The sequence below is a fragment of the Malania oleifera genome, chromosome 4 (assembly GCF_029873635.1).
Source record: "Malania oleifera isolate guangnan ecotype guangnan chromosome 4, ASM2987363v1, whole genome shotgun sequence".
Taxonomy (NCBI): Eukaryota; Viridiplantae; Streptophyta; class Magnoliopsida; order Santalales; family Ximeniaceae; genus Malania; species Malania oleifera.
In genome coordinates, this window is record NC_080420.1 from 95,858,631 (window position 1) to 95,879,963 (window position 21,333).

Here is a 21,333-nt window from a genome sequence, read left to right on the forward strand (position 1 = left end):
CATATAACATCATGTATTAACCCCACATTATCGAATTGTACGGTCCAAAGACTAAACTTAACCATGGTTGGCCTACCACCAGGCTAAGTCAACATACTCGTCTGTAAGTACGTTTTGCCACCCAAGCTGGTCTGGACTCCAGGAGGGTACTTTACTCTTCTCTGACCAAATCGACTATCCAATTACCAACACTCTTAGAATAGTATGGTTGCACTAACATATCATACTAGCTACGGTACTGAACTTCCTTAACATATCTGGTCCATCATGGTTCTTAAACCATATAATAAAATTTATAAAATAAAACAGTAACATGATTTCATTTTCACAATTCAATATAAAACTGTCATATTCACATATCAATATAAAACCTGTCATATTCATAAATCGGTATAAAACCGTCATATCATAACTCTGTATAAAATCGTCATATCATAATTAGGTATAAAACCATCATATCATAACTCTGTATAAAACTGTCATATCATATATTGTTGTATATCATCATAAAATATTCTAACAGGCTTATTTATGCAGAAACATAATTATTTCTCATGCCACACAATTTGAGTGATAATTCATAATACAATAATTGCTCAGGGAAAATATATTCTACTGAAAAATATAGGTAAAATCATCTCTAGGGTTTACTTAAACTCAAAGTACCAGGTTTTTCCAAAATTCGTATATAATAAATAAAACTATCATTTCCATACCCTGATTCATCCCATTATCCGACCTTAATTATTTGATTCTCCTCCCTGTCAGGTTTTCCACTTCAACCTTTCAAATCTTAAAACTTGGCAAACATCTAGATTTGTGATGCATGAAGTAAACTCAAACCTTCCGTGAATAATCATCAATGAAACTCACATAGTACATATGTCCACCTTTTGATGCAACTCTTACTGGGCTCCAAATATCTGAATGTACATAGTTAAGAATTCCTTTCATCTTGTAAGTAGCTGATCTGAATTTTACCCTGTTCTATTTTCCAAGAACACAAAACCTACAAAATTCCAACTGACACGTTTTCAAACCTTTCAACAATTTTCTCTTGTATAGTTCTTTCATGTCATGTTCTCCCATATGCCCAAGATGTATGTGCCATAAGACGGTCTCATCTGATTCAGCATCCACGGTTGTAACTCCATCTACAACGGTAGTTTCCTACAACATGTAAACATTTCCATCCAGTTTCTGCCCTTTCATTACAGTCAGATTACCTTTCCATACCGTCAAGACTCCATCTTTGGACTTGTAATTAAAACCATTACAATCCAAAGTGTCAAAAAATATTAAACTCTTTCTCAACTCAGGTATATGTCTTACATTACACAATGTTCTTACAGCACCATCAAACATTTTTATCTTTACATTTCCTATGCCAACAATCTTGCAAGAAGCATCATTACCCATAAGAACTGATCCAGAATTTACTAACCTATAAGTGTTGAATCACTCCTTGTTTGGAGTCATGTGATAAGAACATGCAGAATCAAGTATCCAGGAGTCCATTAGATTATCCAACTCCACTGAAACTAATAGAACATCACCATCCGCTAAATCCTCTTCTTGAACAACATCCACAGATTTAGAAATCCCCTCATTCTTATTAGCATTTCCTTTCTTCCAATCCGGACACTCCGATTTCACATGCCCCTTTTTACCGCATTTATAACACCAGATTTCCTTCTTCTTCTTGGATTGATTCCGGAATTTCTGATTAGACCCATTTTTAAACTTTCCTTTGCCTCGCTCATTGCTACCCTTTACCACAAGTCCTTCTCTTTCATCACATATTTTCAACCTTTGATGAAAATTTAACAAAACACTTGTTACCTCTTCCAAATCAAGTGTTTCTTTTCCCCACGTAAGAGTGGTCAGTGGATTTTTGTAGGTATAAGTTGAGGGTAAAGAATTTAACAGCATCAAAGTCTTATCATCCTCATCAAACTTCACATCAACTCTCATAAGATCACTTATGATTTGATTAAATACATTGATGTGTTGATCTAGACTAGATCCTTCTACCATCTTAAGTCAATAGAATGTTACTTAAGAAAAAGTTTGTTATTGAGAGATTTAGACATGTACCAACTTTCTAACTTTCGCCAGATAGCCGCTAGAGAATCCTCCTCCATCACTTGATAGAGAACTTCGTCGGCCAAACACAAGTGCATTGTTGACGCTGCCTTTGCTTTCAAATCTAGCCATGTTGCCTCATTCATTCCTTCTGGTTAAGTATCAAGTAGAGCCTTAGTCATTCCTTGTTGCACAAGAATGTCTTTCACTCTACTTTGTCGTAAACCAAAGTTTCCGGTTCCATCGAATTTGACAATGTCAAATCTTGCAGAAGACGATCCATATGTCATAATAACAATCGCTATGATACCAATTTATTGTGATATGGATCGTATAATGAAATTGCACAATGGAATCAACAACAAGAAAACAAATAACACAACCAATAAGAGCAACACAAAGATTTACGATGTTCGGCAAAGCCTACATCCACGGAAGCAAAAGACACACAAATTTCACTGTAGAAATCAAACTGTACACAATACACTTCAATAATGATCACTCTCACTCTCAAAATATGCCCAAATGACATATATAGAGCTTCCTCGGAGGTTTCCCCTTGTTTTCCCAACCACCCAACGTTCAAAAATTCAAAATTTCAGAAAACTGCCGCAGCCCAAGCGCCCCTTGTCGACGAACACAGGGGCTTCGTTGACGAGACCAAGAAGAACCTTTCGAGGAATGCAGGGCTCTCGTCGACGATGCCAGAAGTCTGAAATTTCCTGCTCTCGGTAATTATTTGTCGACGAACCTCTGTTGTACCCTCGTCGATGAACATAGGCCCTTTGTCGACAAGTCTTGTTGTGCTGCCCCCTTCATGTTTTTCCTCCTTCCTTCTTTGCTTATCAAAATAGAAGTATAAAAGCCACAAATAACAACATGTTATCTATCAAAATGATACTCACTTTAGAAACCATTATAGATATGAAAATAAGCAAGATGGACGTGAAAATTACTTCTCTTGGGTGACTTAAAAGAAAAGATTCACACAGAGCAACCAAAGGATTTTCAAATGAAAGGAAAAGAAAATTGGTTTCCTAGCTAAAGGAGAGTTTGTATATGCTAAAGCAAGTCCTATGGCGCAATGGCATAGGAAATTTGAGCTAATCATTGGGACAACATGGTTATAAGGAGAACACTTTGGACTATTGTGTTTTTGTTAAAATATTCTTGGTGACTTCTATATTATCATTTAAATTGATGATATGCTAATTGTTGATTGTGATGTGTCTAAGATTGACACAATGAAGAAATGTTCGAAGTCTTTCACCATGAAGAATTTGGGGTTAGCAAAGAAAATTCTTGGCATGATAATATTCATGAGAAGAAAGCCAAGAAATTTTGAGCCAATAATATTCTATAATTAATTAAGCGATAAATCATTAGACTCGAAAAATAGTTTTCATTTCACAAATAGAAGAATCAATGTGATAATAGAGTATAGGACAAGCAGATGTTTGATTTGGAGACTAGCAATATTCAGACAAAAGAAGTTTTTGTTTTTTATTATTATTTGAATTCAAAAAAATGTCACTTTCATTATAAAAAATATCTAACAATTAAAGTAAAGACGCATAAATCAATAAACAATAGTTCAATTTTTTCATCCAAATAAAGTCGAGAATTAGATCAATAAACTTCCCAATTTGTGCGACTTTCAAAAGAGTGAGTTCAATTTAAACTCATGATATAAATGATAATTTTTTAAAAAAAAAATATTTCCTTTTTTTCTCAAAAAGAAAATAATAGTCCAATTGTATGTAAGAATACTATAGGAAAATTCCCATGACGTCCAAAATCAACAGTAGAAAACATTTTATTAAATTGCCATACATGTGATATCCCTTAAGTTTTCTCATGATTAGGCATCCCACAATCATCTTATGACTCTTATTTTGCAATTAAAATACGCATGATATAAATTATTGTCTGGGAAATCATCAAACCTGCGCATAAGAAATACATTAAAACTTAAATAAACACTTGTAGTATATACATATTAACATATTTCAACAAACTATGCATTTTTCACTAGGAAGAACCAAAGTGGTTTAACGAGGTCATACAAGCAAAGGGTTGAGCAACTTAAGCAACTAAAGGCTGTGTAGGAAGAGTTGAAATCTCTGTACAAATATTTACATGGTTGAGCAAGTAAAGTTGTCTAAGGTAAGAGCGCTCCAAAGAACAAAAGAGCATATGAATTAAATATTGAAGAGAATTTTTTGCAGCTTAGGTATGAGGCAAGGTTAACGGTAAAAGGCTAAGAGTCATGACCTAGGAAGTTGAGTTCAACAATACTTTTTCTCTAATTGTAAATATGTCTTCTACCAAAATGATACTCAATTTAGTAACCAGCACAGATTTGAAAATATGCAAGATGGATGTGAAGAATTCTTTTTTGTCAGCGACTTAAAAGAAAAAATACACACATCTCATGAGATGACGTGCAGGCACAGACCTCTAGATTTTTTTTACCATTTGTGCCAACTTTGTATACAAACTAAAGCTAAAGCTTTTAATGGCTTGCAATAAGCCCTACATGCATAGTTTCCCCTTCTTCCTAACTTTGTATGCATAATGTAGGCTCTCTTGGACTTGCAAAATGCCCCTGCCCCTCCTCCAGAGTCACTTCAAGCTCGACTCCTCAGCCCTTGTGTCTTTCACACCGACTTGACCATGTCTTGGGAATGATGTCAACTCCTAATGGACCAAAGAAAGTCCACGAGGACATACTTTTTTTCTATAATGAACATGCCTTGAGCCCCTTTCCTCAAAACTGAAATTTGAAAGACTCCCGGGGCATAGGGAAATGCCTATCTCATAAAATTACCTGATTTTTATAAGATCTTCCCACGAAATCTTATATTAACTGAATCTGAATTACCATCTCCTTCATCATAAAGAAAAAAAGAAACAAATAAATACCTCCTTTTTCAATTATGCAAAAATATAAATTCGTATCATATGATTAGTCGGAATGGTACTGAAACTTGATGTTTTAATTCTCAAATGGCGATGCTTACCCTTCACAACTGAATGTTTGAACCATGTAACATAATCATGTGTTGGACAACATCCTATGTTATCTATGTTCAAGAAAATCATAATCCAAAAACATGGATGTGGCAAAAATATTTGAATCACTAAACAGAGCCATCCCATTTAAAGCCTCAAAAAGAGAGAGAGAGAGAGAGAGAGAGAGAGCCTCGGCATGCCATCAAAGAGAAAAAAAAAAAACACGTCAGCATTTTCAATTGCACATATAATACGATTTTTACGATATATATATATATATATACACAAATACATATAATTATAATCCATATTACAAACCCTTACCACCACTAGAAGATGATACATGTGACATGCCCCACTCGACCCATTTGTTAAACTACCTGTTACATGAACTAAACATAGCTTTTGGGAGGGGGGAAAAGAATGGATAAAAATAAAGGATGAGTAGTGAAGCAGAGTCGAGTGTGAGCCAACTATAATTATATGAACCTTGCTAGCTGTTGTATACACCTTTCCCACACGGGAATCAGAAGTCTGCCTTCATGAGCTTTACTTTAGGCTTTATATTAATGTTGTCAAAGGGTCTGTCCTGCTCGACATGGATGTAATCCCGAGTTTTAAGAACCTGAATTACACCATAAACAAACCTCCCAGTTAAAAAGCAGAACACAACTGCACAATGCGTAAACAAGTGAACACTAATCCAGCAAGTTGAGGCCAATTTGTAGCTAGTATAATAAAAATATAAAGCTTGGTCTGACGGAGGCTTAGTCAAAAACTTGTCCAGAAAACTTGGTGGCAATTATCTGTGCAGCTCAAAAAATTCACTCTTTTACATGATGGCACCCTGGCATACAATGAAGACGGGGACCCCTTCATACATCAAGGTAGCAAACATGATATGTGGTTGGGTTATGGTTAATAACATATGATAACTTTATAATAAGGTTAGGATTACTTTCCTGCTTTAATTCTTTTTGTGTAAATATTATTCAAAGCCCTATGTAGGTTGATAATGTGAACATAAATCTAAACCATGGTTTTGATTAAAAAATGCCAGAACCAAAGTGATCACAAAAGTTGCTTGTACTTGAGACATCTAAGTATCTAATGGATAGCATACGCATTCTGTAGTTTAACTCAAGATGATAAGAAGTTCACTACTACGGTTTTTGACAACCTTGACAAATGTTGAAATCCAAGAGGCTACATTAATTCCTTTTATTTTCTTATTTTTTTATTTTTGTTTTGGGGAGGGGGGTGATGCTAGAAGGGGGGAAAGAAATAAGGTTAAAAGAAACGAAAATATACTAAGTAAAAGAGACAGACAAACTATTACTACATTTGGTACATAGGAATGGGATGGAATTGAATTTCTCACATGATTTCTTCATATTTACCATTCAAATTTTTATTCCATTCCATTCCCAGCCCACTGCATTTTGCAAACCAAAAATGACATTGGGATCTATTCTGAGTCGTCAAACCATTATCCCTAAAGATAATGAAGCCCATATACAGGCATCCCCAAATAACAACGGAACAAGTATTAAGAAAAAATATTCAAAATAAAACAAATCACTAAATAACTAAAATTACAAAATATAATGTAACACCCAATGCTAAAAGGCTCCCATGCCTCGACGGTCTGGAGAGAGGACAAAATAATGCCTTAAAAATAAACCCAAAAACATGCCTCAACCAATGGGAAGTTGCATTTGGATAGATGAATTGTCTCAACATTCCACTCAGGTGTTATCCGAGGAAGTTGCATTTGGATAGATGAATTGTCTCAACATTCCACTCTGTACAGGACCATATTGTGTCTTGACAAAATAGGCCATCAGATTCCTCCGAACTTCAACCCACCCACCCAGCCAACCCCCGGGTGCATGCCCCATGCACAGAAAAACAATTGTAGTGCCACTGTCTTTTGTTAGTCCAGTATTTTCTATGGCAAACGAAATTTATTAAGAAAGAAGCGGAGAATTTATAATCTGAGGCCAAGGAGCTGTCAAAAAAAAAGGAGGAAATTAAATAAATTAAAAAAACAAATATAAAATCCCATTTCAACCCCTTCCCATCAAAATTCAAGAAAAACTTCAGAATGGTTCATTTGGTGTTTTTTCATCTTCGTCTCCTAATTCCAACCCAACTTCCTTCCCTTACGGCATAGCCAATCAAAATCACATCTTGTCCATGAGGTCCAGCAAAGTCCTCACTATTGGTGGCATCTTTATTAATTCTTTCATCCTCAAAGATGAAATCCCTTCCCAGAGCTAGACCTTCCAAGCTTAACACAGGAAACAGCCACATGAGAAACATCCACGAAAAAGAATAATAATCGAAACTTCACAAGAAAATCATCCAATAAAAATCACCAAAATCATTACCAAAACCACACTCCTCGTACCTCTTCTTCCAAAAGTTGTGTTGCCTTGTCCTCCTTCCCAGACCCAGTTCTTGCCTGAGTGGAGCTTTCCACCAAAGAAAAACTCCCATCAACATGCCTTCCCAAAACCATTTTTAGGCTGCAACTCAGGATTAAGACATTGTTCCTCAAATATTTTACACATCTCAAACCCCAACTACACTGCCCTTAAAAATCGACCATATCTGATACTACTGAGAAACCATGCTTCTCAGCTCCACTATTAATTTCTAAATCTCAACCTTAGTCTTCTCTGTCTCAGTTTGTCAAAGACAATCCCTGTCGATCACAAGTTCAAACCTGGTTCGTTATGTCCAACCTTCAAATCCAACTACACAAGATATATTTATAACCTTTGTTTTTGGCTACAGATATCTTGATGATGCAGATTAAAGCAATTTCCTGAGACAACAATGAATGCTCCACCAAGAAACAATCTCTTCTCCAAAGGATTAGCAACAAGTTGAAGCACATACGAACTGACACTTTTTTTGGACTATTGCCAGCCTTACCTAAGGGCCTCAACTTCATAGGCCTTCCTTGAGCAAACTAAAATGGGTCTTCCTCTCCATGGGCCTTCCTAGAAAGCCTGACCCATCCCCGCAAAATGGTTCTGAGAAGGTTGAAGTTTATCTCGGCAGGTGGGCCTAGGCTCATGCAATTTAATATCGTCCCCAGATCTGAACAGATATGCACCATCCCTGGCCCAATCCACAGAACAACCAAACTAGACCCAATTCAACAAGTTTCATCCCCGCCCCCTCGAGAGACCTAACCCGAACCCTAGATGCCCAAGCACCTTCAGCTGACTCAAACCAGTTGCAGATATGATGCTGGAGATTCCCCAATGATCAACACCTAGAGACCCACCTGAGCACCTCTTTACCACTTTTTTTTGTTGCAAAGAACCCCATTATTGATGCAACATATTATTATTATTCCTCCACTGAATTCCCCTTCAGACCCCCAAAAACAAATATGGGAGAACTTTATCCCTCACAAACTCGAATCTATTCCCAAAAATTTTTCCCCAATCCTGTTGATATCTGCAAGCACCCGATGCCAATTTCTTCCAAGTCTCCTTCAATGGAGATTGTTCAATCAAACAAAAGTTGAAGAAACAAACACAAATCCTTTTGAGGAGGAAGTGCTGAAATCTGGATTCATTTATTGTGCTTAAGATTCTTCCAAGAAGAACACAAATCCCCAATCCTTTTCCTTTTCCAATAGCAGATCCAGGGATTTACTCTGAGTCTTGATTGTAGTCCAGAAAAATCCGTCTGGCATCACCCATGACAAGCATGACCACAAGGGCAATAGGCAAGATGATAACACGCACATGCTCGCACTCAAAAAGAGGCCATAAAACCAACTTTTTTTCTTAGCATATTGACTCTGCTTAGTATTTTGATGTTGTTGCACTAGTTACAGAAATAAAAAATAAAAAATAAGGTCCCCAAGCCACAAGGCTCCCTGCTCTGCAAGGGTAGTGGGAGGGTTGTCATAGTGTACAGCCTTACCTCTACTTTTTTATAGACAGGCTGTTTCCTTGGACTCGAACCCATGACCAAACTGGTCACAAACGAGCAATCTTACCATTGATCCAAGACCCAAGCTGTCACACGTTAATTTTTATTTTTTTAATAATAAAAGAAAATGAGCTATACAAGTTAATAATTCTTACTGAAATGGCCTAATAACCTAAATAGGCATATGTAATTTGGCCTTGCACCATTCAAATAAATATAAACTCAAACTTGCAGATGTAACATTATAAAAACCACATGGGTGTTTACTAAGTACACTCTCAGATGTTCGAGGAATTAGATTTCAATCCCCAATGCTCAAAGTTGGAACTTGCAGGATCTTTGTGAACATCATTTCCATACCTTCTATTGGCCACCAACAACCCAGAAACCCAAAAAAAGTTCAAGATCCATACATTTTGTTCTACTAGCTATGCTTGGCAATCATTCACAGTGAAACTCTATACTGTCAGTCGCCATGATCCTACTGACTTGCCCCTTTTTTGAAGTGTCATCTCAATAATAGAAAGTCATCATTTTTCTCCATTGCATATGACCATTCCATCAGTCTTAGAATCTTCAAATTTCATCATCTTTGATGGTTTGACTGCCTTGCAATTTGTTGCAGAATGATGCAAAACTTCAGTGGTTTAAACACATGATCATTAACATTTTTCAACTTCTGCAACCATTTCGCATTGTGTGACAGTCCCATCATACATTATTCACCCTTTGTTTACATTATTATCTAGCTCAAGCTACAAACTTTATCAGCAGGCAACAATGCAAAACCATTTGCACGGACTTTGCTTTTTTGTTTCCGTCATTGTAAACCTCAACATATGCTATATAGCTTAGTTAAGCATTATAAAACCCAGAGCCTAAATACTTGGTCAGCTACATGAACTTCTTTTCTCAGCTTGGCTCCATCAAGAGTTATATCACCCATTAGGTCTCTGACATTCATGTCAGTTTTTCCGCACCTTTAACCACGTACCACTTAACCTTCCTTCAGTCCTTTTGGTGCTACTTTTGTTTCTAGACATTCATAGTTAGTAAAAAAATCAATTCACAAATAACAAGCACATGCTCCTGTCTACTACTTGCCCATCTTCAAAAGGGTTGGTCCTTGCTAGACCAACATCCTCTGATATTCTTGGTTTAATGCTATGTTGTTAAGTCTTGATATACATTGTTGGCCCACAAGCTAACTTAAGCTTTTCGGTGAACTCCGAATCTAATGGTATCAAAGCAATGGTTACCCAAAGGCCCTCGGTTCTACTCTTGTTGCCCGCTTTTATTGTAAGTATTTAAAAAAACAAAACCCCCTGGGTTTCCAATATGGGTGTTATTCGCTGTTTGTTTCTCTCTCCAATTGCAATCAGGTTGCACGTGTGGGGAGTGTTGAGGCTTGATATAGAGGGCTGGCCCACAACCTAAAATCTCATAAACCATTGCTATAATTGTCTAAAATTACAAAAACAAAAAACCAGAAATGAGAACAGACGACGAAAAACAAGAACTTAAATTGAAAAGATTGGTTAATGTTTATAAAACTAATAAAATTCAAATTCAGAATGAAAAAATGCTCATTTTTATCCTTGAATCAAAAACAATTAAAAAATATGAAAAAAAATTAAAAAACCAAATTAAAAATGTTATAATAAAAATAGAAATTATTATAGTTTACTTAATTACCATACTTCAAAACTCACTACATAAAAGCGGGGGTGAGGCTACTGTACACACTGACGACCCTTCACCTACTTTCACAAAGAAAGGAGCCTTGTGGCTCAAGGATGCCCTTTTTACATAATTACTACAAGGAAAATATTATCGTACATGAAAATTGAAAAAATAATAAATATTTTTTAAAATGATTTATTATCTTTCTCAAATTTTTAGAAATTTTGTCAATATTTTTATTTAATTATATTTTGAACTAATCTTTCTCATCCACCTTAACATTCGTATTTAAACTACTACTTTTTGTACATGTTTCTTAATTGCCCAACATTCCGAACCATAAAACATAGTTGGCCTTATCCCAAAATAACCACAAGGGGGGGAAAAAAACAACTACTTGTTTCCAATTCTCCAAAATGTATGTAAGGTAGTATTTAGAATCATGTATTTTGGGACTTGAATTTGGATTTGCATGGATTTAGAGAAAAACTCTATGCATAATGCACAAAAATTAAAGTTCAAGATCTGAATGTCATGCTCCCATGTGCAAAGTAAGAGATAGAAATCTAAAAAAAAATAATGAAAAAATGTTTTATGACTTTTCTATATAAATTTGGAAAACTGGAAAACAAGGCGGCATTTTTATAATTATTTGAAAATTAGAAATGAAAAATATAACAATTTCCACAAGCAAATAGTGCCAAAATTGTTTATTGTTGTTCCTTTGTTGTTCTTTGGTTTCATACAAATGTTGTAAAAATGAAAAATAAGCCAATTTTTTGTAATTTTTTTAGAGAACTAAAATGGAAAATGAAAATTGTTTTTCACAACTAATAGGCTCCAAGTTTTTGCAGACCAAAAAAAAAAAAAAAACAGAAAGATTCACGAGGAAAATCCCCAAAGACTGCAACCTCCACTTCTGCACATCCCTATTGCAAGGATAGCAGCCCTTTGACAACCTCAACAAAGATGTAACAATCTCAACCACCCCTCTATCATTCAGAGCTCCACAGAAATGGAAATCCTAAGAAAAATTCCCCCCATTAGAAATCGAAAAAGAAGATACAATCCCAATGTGTAACAAAGAAAGGCAATAACAACGAGGGAACGACACAAAAGAAGCTGAGTCTCCTAACTCCCAAAAATAGATGCGAAAACCCATTGCCCACCAAAATATTGATATTAGAAATAAATGCGGATAAAGCTGAGATATACATCTCCAAAGACACTTGAAAGAATATCTAAACACCAAATTAGTGTCTCACCCATTTTCTTGCAACCCAAATTTACTTTAATCACTTTATGCAAAACAGAATTCTCTCATAAAGGAAACATCCATAACCTTTACTCATCAAGGCAATGTCTCAAGACACCAAATTCCCTAAACCCAACCATGGTTTTAAATAACGGCCGCGACCATTACGTAACACTTTTTTGGGTTGCTGATACCGTTACATACTGAAAAATCAGTGCAAAGAAAAATCACAGCTGTAACAGTCGTTACGAATCGCGACCATTACGTAAAGGCTGCTACAGCCATTACGTAACCGCTAAAGGACTGTTACACAAAAAAAAAAATATTTTATTTTTTACTTTTTCTCTCACTTTTTCCCTCTCTTTCATAAATCATTCTCAATATACCATGTGGCGAGAGGGGGGAAAAGATTATAATGAGGATGACAATGATACAAAATTTACTATTTCTTTAAATACTCGCAAGAGATGCATTAATTAACAATTTGAAAATACTAACTTGTTAGGAAAATATTTTATTTTGATCATATTAGTAATTTGATATTTATGTTCTATATTTTTCAACTTCAACCTTCTTCTTTTCTAGTTATTTTATATTTGTATTATTTGTATGTCTTATGTGTCTAATATACTAATGGAGTGCATAATGTATTTTGTTTTATTAATTAATTTAGCACACATAAGGAGTTATCACGGCTAAGAACAATGAGAAGTATAAATACGCACACACAAGTAATTTTTCCATCAATGGTGGTTTAAAACAAATGTAAACTTGTTGTCCTTACCAAATAACTTAGTCGAACTAAAGGATCCAAAATATATTAAAACTCTTTCTAAGAAGGGTTAAAGCTTAAAACATGCAAGTACGCTAATATGCACAAGGTTGTGTGTGCTTGAAAAAAATTCACAGTTGTTACACCCGCTTCCCGTTATGTAACATCCACTACTCCCCTTCCCGTTACACCAGTTACGTTATGTTATGTTACCCGCTACCGCGATTTAAAACCATGAACCCAACCCTCCTTTTTGACCTACAAACCACCTTCCCCCTAACCAAATGATCCTTCTTCTCCCCCAGCCACACCAAAGGAGGCCTCTCTAGAGACCTAGCTATCCCTGCAAGAACTTTAAAAGTAACACGACCACCTTAAAGGGAAAAAAAAGAGCACCTTTCCACCAAATGCTAGGCCACCTTCTCTACTGTAGGAGCCAAAAACTCACCACCCAAAATTACCACCTAAAGAATCCCTAAATGTGGCAAAGGTCAGACTAAAGTAGCACACCATGCCAAGAAAGCCAGGTGCAAAGATCTATCCACATTGAAACTAATTCAAGCTATCGCACACTTCCTTAAATTAACTTTTACCCCAAAACACACTCAACAAGTTGTAAAATGATAAACACAATTAAAAAAGACTACCACTACGAACCAAAACATCTGTCAAAATCTTATGTAAGTTCCACCAACCTGCCACATCTCATCCTTTTGGCATTCTACAAGAATTAATCACACCCTTTCCATTCACTTTTTGCTGGGCACAAGAAACATCCACCATTTGAACAGCAATTCAACGCTAAAAACTTCTCATTCCTTAACAATGCTTCCCCTAAACCCTTGTCTAGTTGACCATGTCTAGATAGATCTCATTCATTCTATTAATCAGCACTGTAGTTGCTTTACAACCACAAATAGGAATGAAGCACATCTCCATGCAAGCTCTGTTAGATGAAAAGAACCATCTCTCAAAGAATCCAAATTTAAAATCTTCATTTCAACTTTAAAATGGTAGTGAATTCACTCCCATATCAAAAATTAATTGAACTGAAAAGGCTCACATAACTTCTTGTTAAGAGTATTGAGTAAACTTTAAGACTTAATTGCAATGACAAGTCTCTACCTCTATTTATAACATATGCCAAGTACATAACAATGACCATAACACTCTTACTAACTCTCACACACAAATACAAAAATAACACAAAAGCAATAATGCTAAAGAACTAAAGTAACCTGGACCAAGCCCCCTCAGGTTGGAGCATAGATATCATATGCACCTAGCTTGTTACAAATGGATTAACATGAGCAACCCCCAAGGATTTAGTGAATAAATCAGCAAATTGGAGCCATAGTAGCCAAACGCGCAAGGTGCACTGAGGCGCAAATGGTACTTGGAGTTAAGGTGCGAGGTGAAGGCACACGCTTCACAAAGGTGAGGCACACAATTAATAAAATTGTGTTCAATGCCTATTTGATGGGTAGTTGATCTATGAAAACACATCAATAGTAATATTAAAGTTAAAATGTTAAATATTTAATACGAAAACATAAATGCATAGAAATTATGACAACCAAGTACCAAGTTCCAAGTGAAACAAACATAGTTTAACATAAGAAATTACACATACAAGAAGAAGAAGCAGAAGAACTAAAAAAATAAGTGGAAGAACAGAAAAAAGCAAAAGAATTGAAAAGAAGAAGAAGAAGAAGAAGAATCCAAAGACGAAGAAGAAGAAGAAGAATACTTACTAGTTTGAAGCAGCCTGACAAATCACAAAGACTGGCGATGACGACTCAATGGCTCAAAGCCTCTCACTTGTTCGAAGGCTCTGGCAAAGGCTCTCTTGCTGGCGGAAGGCTCAAAGACTCGAAGATGAAGCTCGTGCTGATTCGAAGGCTTGGACCTCAAAGAAGAACGACTTTTGCAAAGGCTTGAAGACTCAAAGGCTTGAAGATGAAGGCACTTTGTGTTGGTTCAAAGGCTTGAGGACGAAGGTTGTGTTGGTTCGAAGGCCTAAACCTCAAAAGACGAAAGGCTCCTACAATGGCCCTCTTGCTAGCAAAGGCTCGAAGACTTGAAGATTTGACAACGAAACCTAGATTGTTGGTCTAGGCTAGTTCGAGTCGAAGCCTTTGGCTAGGGCTAGGGCTGGTTCAAGTTTGGCTACGTTTTCTTTCTTAAAAGGTTAAAAAAACGAAGTTAAAAGGTCAAATATCTCAAGTGCGACTCACTGTGCCTACCTGCCACTCTTGAAGGTCGCCTCACCTCAACCCTAATGAGGCGCTAGCCTCATCACCCGACTACACCTCGTGCCTAGGCGTGCCTCAGATGCACTTTTGACTACTATGGTTGGAACTCATACTTCACATTAGTGGTGGTGCTAAGCTTCTACACAAGTTTCACCTAAAAAAAGTGACATTCAACTTCAATGGTTTTCGTCCACTCATGGAAGGCTAGGTTGAAAGCAATCTAAGTAGCAATTTGATTATCGAACTTTAACTCTATAGGCGGAGAATGTGGAAAACCTAGTTCTTCCAACATGTTCTTTAGCCAAACAAGCTCAATCGAACCACGATAGCTTGTTTCTTACTCTTCCAAGATACCAACAACAAAAACAAAATAACAAATTGTGGATCTTGGAAGGTGATGAAGTTGAATCTACATATGCATATCCATTAAGGCTTAACATTAGTGTGACCTTGATCTTGATTACGAAACCTCTACTAGGTGCACGTCTTCGGTATCTCAAGTTAGCAATCATTTCATCCTAGTGACTTGCTCTCAAAGAATCAAGAAACCAGATCACAACACTTGTTGCGAAATATATATATATATATATATATCATTGAGCTAAGATAGTTCAACTTCTGACACGTCTCTAATATAGTTAAGGTTAGCCAACAAATGACCCACAAATGGCACTAATTTGCTATTAGGATCCATGGGTGTACATCCCAACAACCAATCTCATCTAAAAGGTATAGAACATACTCCCTCAACAATAAAATAGTCCCTATACCAGATATGGATACTTCTATACCCAACAAGTATTTCAACGACCTTAAAATCTTTAGTCTAAAATTTAGCCAATGGAAAATACTTCTCTAAATACCTTGATCATCATCAACCATAATTACAATATCATTCATATACACAATGACTAAAATCGTACCAAAAGCATTATAAGATTCAATGCAAAGCGATGTATGACACACCGCTGAATACCAAAGATTACCAGGCCACATATAGGGATTTCTCGAGTTGACAAACTAATCTTGACGCCCCAACACCAACCACCCCCCCCCCCCCCGCGCCAACCCCCAGGGGTTCCATATAGATCTCCTACTAAAAATCTCCATAGGTGGTGGCCAAGGAGATGAACAAATGAATGGAAGCAAGATTTGTAACCAACAATTTGTCAAAAATAATACAAACCATACACTTAGTATATCATAATCAGATGGGCCTTCAAATGAGTCACAAAACCATCAAAAATGATGTTCATGGTATACACCCAACAACCAACCATAGAACAGTTCCAAGTATCATTATCCTATAGCACGCATATTTCAACCATTGCAGTCCTTCATGCAGAATGGGACAAGGCAAATAGACTTGGGTTGAGCAACAAAAGATAGATAAATGTACTACTGAAACAATAATATGAAGAAGAAAAGATACCATAGCAAACAAAATTAAAGATTGGATGCTAACTTCAAGTGTTATCATTTCAAGCAAATAGGATTGTAGAAGTAAAAGCTAGAAAAGCTCCTCCCTTGAGTAATTTTCATGTATAACCTACAAATTAAGATGATCCAACGCGAAGAGAAGGACTCAAATTGGATGAGGATGTAGGAGGGTTAGGTAGAGATAATAGGTTAGGATTTGGAAGGCTAGGAAAAGCAAGGAAGGGCTCATCAAGGTCCGTAGGACTCAATGAATCAAAATTGATATCCATTTTGAGTACAAGAGTATCCAAAAAAATATATTTGATAGCACAAGGAATCAACTTATCCATGCTTAGACTTAACTAATGGACAAAGGGGATAAAGTCAAACATACAAGGAGGAAATGAGAACTAAGAAGCCTTTGGGATGAAAACTGAATATGGTATCGAGTTGTTGATGAGGGACATGACATCACTCCAAAAATGTAACGCCCCGGTCCCAACTTACGACCCAGGTGTTACTGTAGTGACGTCTGTGTACCTGATATACTTCTCAACAGATATATACGCAGCGGAAAACATAAACATCCATCAAACTATTACCAGAGTTCTAACTGTCTGATAGATACATATAGCTATTCCAACATCCATATACAATACTGTATGATACTCGACGTATCCTCGAGTCTTACAACATTTTACAAGTTCTGAAAACCAATAACATAGCCTACAAAATCGAGCTTGTGGAGACGCTCACTCAAAAACAGATCACTACTATAGTAACCTGATTAAATATATATATATATATATATATATATATATAATAAATAAATAAAGAGATATTTTGGAGAAGATATTTTGAAAGGAGATATTTTGAGATATTTATATATAAATATCTTGGAGGAGATATTTATTTTGATTACTTAAAGCTAAGTTAGGATTTTCTTTATAAACTCTCTCTCTCTCTCTCTCTCTAGACACGAACTTCACTCTCTCTCTCTCTAAGATTTACGGGCCGTGTTGCCGGAATCGACGATCCGACGTTACTACGTGGATCAGGAAAGGAATCTCTACAGGTTCTATAGATAAGAATTTCATTTCCGAGATCTCCGACTTTTTCCCGAAAATCAAGGTAAGGGTCGGTTTTTGCTTTTGTTCTAGTAGATCTGTAGTATACGAGATTATACTGAAGTGTTGTTCTTCGAGTATTAGGTTTCGGAATTTTCGTGCCATTGTTTTGAACCGTTTAGGTTCGGGGTTCAGAAAGCTAGGGCTTGAGTGTCGGGTCGTTTCGGACTCCGATTCACACGCAAGTAAGGGGGTTATGTTAATACAGTGATTTATACAATATGAATCGATTAAAATGTTGAAATAACTTTTAGATATCGAGTTACGGCGGTTTTAGGGTTTTCGGGCCCCGGTTCGGTAAAACAACTTTATTTTCAAAACCAACCGGTCAAATTCAAATGTTATATTTTTAGAATATTGTACATCTCATTCCGGACCTTTTCACAGGTTGGAAATGTTGTTCTCGTTGTTTAAAACCCGTACTATGATATTAACTGTATATATTTACTTTCGGGTTGTTTTCGAATGTAGAAAACTGTGGGGCAGGTGTTAATGTTGTGAAATACTAGAACTGTTGTGAAGATATAGGAAGTTTATTTGACAGCTACGGGCCAGATTTCACATAATGATGTGTTTTGTGAAATGATTTCAGAAGTGTTTAAATTGCTTAAATTGCACGATATGCTTTAGGAACCCTGGGACTAATAGTGCAAACATGCATAGGAGTATAGGATTTAGGGCTTGGTTTAGCATTGGCTTCAGCACTTAGGGTCTAGGTCTCAAGAACCTGCTCTGATACCATGTTAAGAGTAGTATGTATAAATTGGAGGGCCCAATCACAATGATAGGATAGGACTCTCCCTCTATTTATGATATGTGCCAAGTATCCTACAGTAGAGCACAGCTTATATTGCTTCCCGAATCGCCCCACACTCACCCTGAAATAAATCGAAAAATCCACAACATTGAATCATGCAATTGGAAAGATGACTTGCCAATATCAACGTCGACAACCAGCCCATCTCTCTTGCAAAATTAAATATTTTCTTCTAAGCTTGATTTTGATGGCCATCACATTTTAATCCTCCAATTCCCAATCAAGGATGGGCTCAGATTATTACTGAAATAACGCCTATCATTTACTTATCAGTTAAAAATATATATACTGCTCATTTTCTCTTATTGAAACAGCACATACTCGCAACAGAAACTACTGACTCTGTAAACAAATCTCAAATCACTTGGTCCTCTGTACTCTCAAACCATCTTTAAGCATTCCCACTGTTAGTTATAACTGCTTGCCATGTTACAATTCTCACCAGTCAATTTCTGCCTATAAAAATAATAAAAAATAAAATGAAAATGAAAAAAAAAAAAAAAAAGACAGCCAACTGAAGGAATCAATCAGAACTACTCAAATTTACAGGGCTATATTATATGAAAATCTATGCCGCATGTGCCCAGCATATCTCATTCATCTTTTAATTTCACCCAAAGTTAGGTCTTGTGTGCAGCCCTCAATTCAGAAACTTTACAAGTAGTGGTCCTTCAAATTTGAGCCATGTCCTTAAATTGACCAAGTCTTTTGACTTGGAAATTTTAATATCTAGAAACCTGGTCTGCTCCTTCCGAAGTCACCGACTATGTTGACTTTCTCAATTATTATAGATTATATTAACTTCCTTAATAATGATTTCAGCTACACATTAGATTTACTATGTGTAGAAGTTTCAGCTTTGTTAGGTATAACAAAATTTCATCAGCGCGTATGATATATCAAATAGGTTTTTGTATGACTATTAATAAGGCCTTCTGATCCAATTACAGAGGCTAAGCATCAATATATCATAAGTTTCTAGGCATTCTAATTTCTTCGGGCTCTTTGCCTCAGGCCCTCAGTTTTCTGCCTGCTCCACATCATGAAACTCCTGATGCTGAATACTAACGAATTATATTCAGGAAACCACCCATGTTCAGTTTTTTCCTCTCTCTCTCTCGATTTTGGCAAGAAAAAGTCCATGTCATAGAGCGCAAACTGGTATTCCTGATAATGATGCGCTTGAAGTCTTTCTGTCAATTTGTTTCAGTCACTTTATTATCCCCAATTGCTACAAAAGTAAATGCTGGGTCATTCCTCCACCCACATATCACATCGTCCTTCCTCAACTGTTTCTACTGAATACCACAGGTGATCAAGAAACAACAACTAATGCTTCTCAAGTACCTCTCCAATCTTCAATACTACAACAGATGATGAATTTTTTAACAAGAGAAACAAAACTTATGATAACATGAAATAGGAGGTTGGATCAAAAGTTAACAACTGCCTCAGTGACACTGATGGGCTGGCCAATATCAAGCTTGACCAAGCTATAAATTAAATACCAGGCAGCCAACCCAGGTTTTCAAGAGAGAACATGGAAATGTTAGATCACAAGTCCAGCATCCCTGAACCCACACAAGAACTTAAAAATGCTCAGAATCAAGCAAGCCAATGATATGACCTAACAATAATTAAATTCCTTGGATTAATGCAAAGAACACACATGAAAACTTGTTCCAACTAAAGTTTCAGGAAAACATACCAATGTTTCAAAAAACATCCTTGAGGCTTCCTTACGAGTTTTGCCAGTCAAGAGATTATCCATTGGAAGGACCCTTTTTCCATGCTCAGCTTCCTTGTCAAACAAGATCTGGAGGTACTTGGCGACCGCTCTGCCCAAAAAGAGAGAAAGGAAGAGAGAGAGAGAGAGAGAGAGAGTGTGTGTCAGGTACTTGTGGAGAGTAAGGATTTTCTGTGAATAAAATTATTATATTAAAATTTTCAAAGGCATAGATCTTTCTCTTTGTGGGCTATACCAGCCCTTCTCTAGCACCAAAAGCAAAGGCAGCAGAATCCAAAGAACTATCCCTACTCCCAACAAAAAAATAAAATCTCCTAGGATAGGAGGTGGGTGTTGGGCTGGCCCACTATATGAAGCCGGGAGATGAGAAGAACTAGGCTCAATGCCCATCCTCAGAAGTAATACACTAACAGAGCTTTTAAAAAAAATTAAAAGGCACTTTTAGCCTTCCCCTAGACCTGGAACACAGGCGATGGAAATAAATGAATCATACCCAACGTTCGTAAAGGCATACAACGTGGACCTACAAAGAATACCAACTAACAGACCCTCATCTAATTAGAAAAAAAACTTGATCAGATTGTTTAATATCAAGCTGTCAGTTGTATCCAAAATAACAAACCTGGTACGGGAAGACCATCCACTGTTTTCAAGGAAGTGAGCTTCTTCAGCAGAAGGCATGTAGTCGTCGTCATCTTCAGCAACATCGTCATCATCAACATTTAGAAACTCTGAATGAACAGAAAAAATCATCATCAAGGAGTACTAAAACAATATCAAATATACAAAACATCGAGAATAAATGCCATAAACTTCATAGAGAAACATAATCGCTTAAAGAAGAGACATTGGATATCAAAAATTCGAGGGTGTGACCAAAAAGAAGCTTCCCTGGAGCAAAAACCTTCTAATCATTAAACTGGAGACATTTCATCACATGATTGACTAGGCCAATACAAACACTTGGATGCCCAAATTTACGTTTACATTGACGAAAAAGCCTCATAAAATGATAGTTTATAAAGAGCAACCGCAACTTCAAAATGTTCAGAAAACCAATAATAGAAAAGTAAAAGAACAATTAAAGAACCAAGGAAAGAGAAGTGAACCTGTATCATGTCCAGCCATTATATTCTCAAAATCCTGCAGCACACAACCAAAAAGGGTGATCAGCACAAGACTCACAAAACAGGGAAAA

At 36.4% G+C, this 21,333-nt stretch overlaps 1 protein-coding gene across 3 annotated transcripts in view; it reads right to left on the reverse strand.

The window, feature by feature from the left end:
* Positions 1 to 5,339: 5,339 nt before the first annotated feature.
* The window catches only part of LOC131153067 (sister chromatid cohesion 1 protein 4), a 58,272-nt gene continuing 42,278 nt past the window's right edge, over positions 5,340 to 21,333 (reverse strand). For all 3 annotated transcript variants that reach the window (XM_058105101.1, XM_058105100.1, XM_058105102.1), the window contains 4 exons: positions 21,245 to 21,278; positions 20,758 to 20,866; positions 20,097 to 20,226; positions 5,340 to 5,725 (listed from right to left, as the gene is read on the reverse strand). In XM_058105101.1, the coding sequence (XP_057961084.1) occupies positions 5,627 to 5,725; positions 20,097 to 20,226; positions 20,758 to 20,866; positions 21,245 to 21,278 (372 nt within the window). In that variant the 3' untranslated portion in view covers positions 5,340 to 5,626. The remainder of the gene's footprint in view (positions 5,726 to 20,096; positions 20,227 to 20,757; positions 20,867 to 21,244; positions 21,279 to 21,333) is intronic.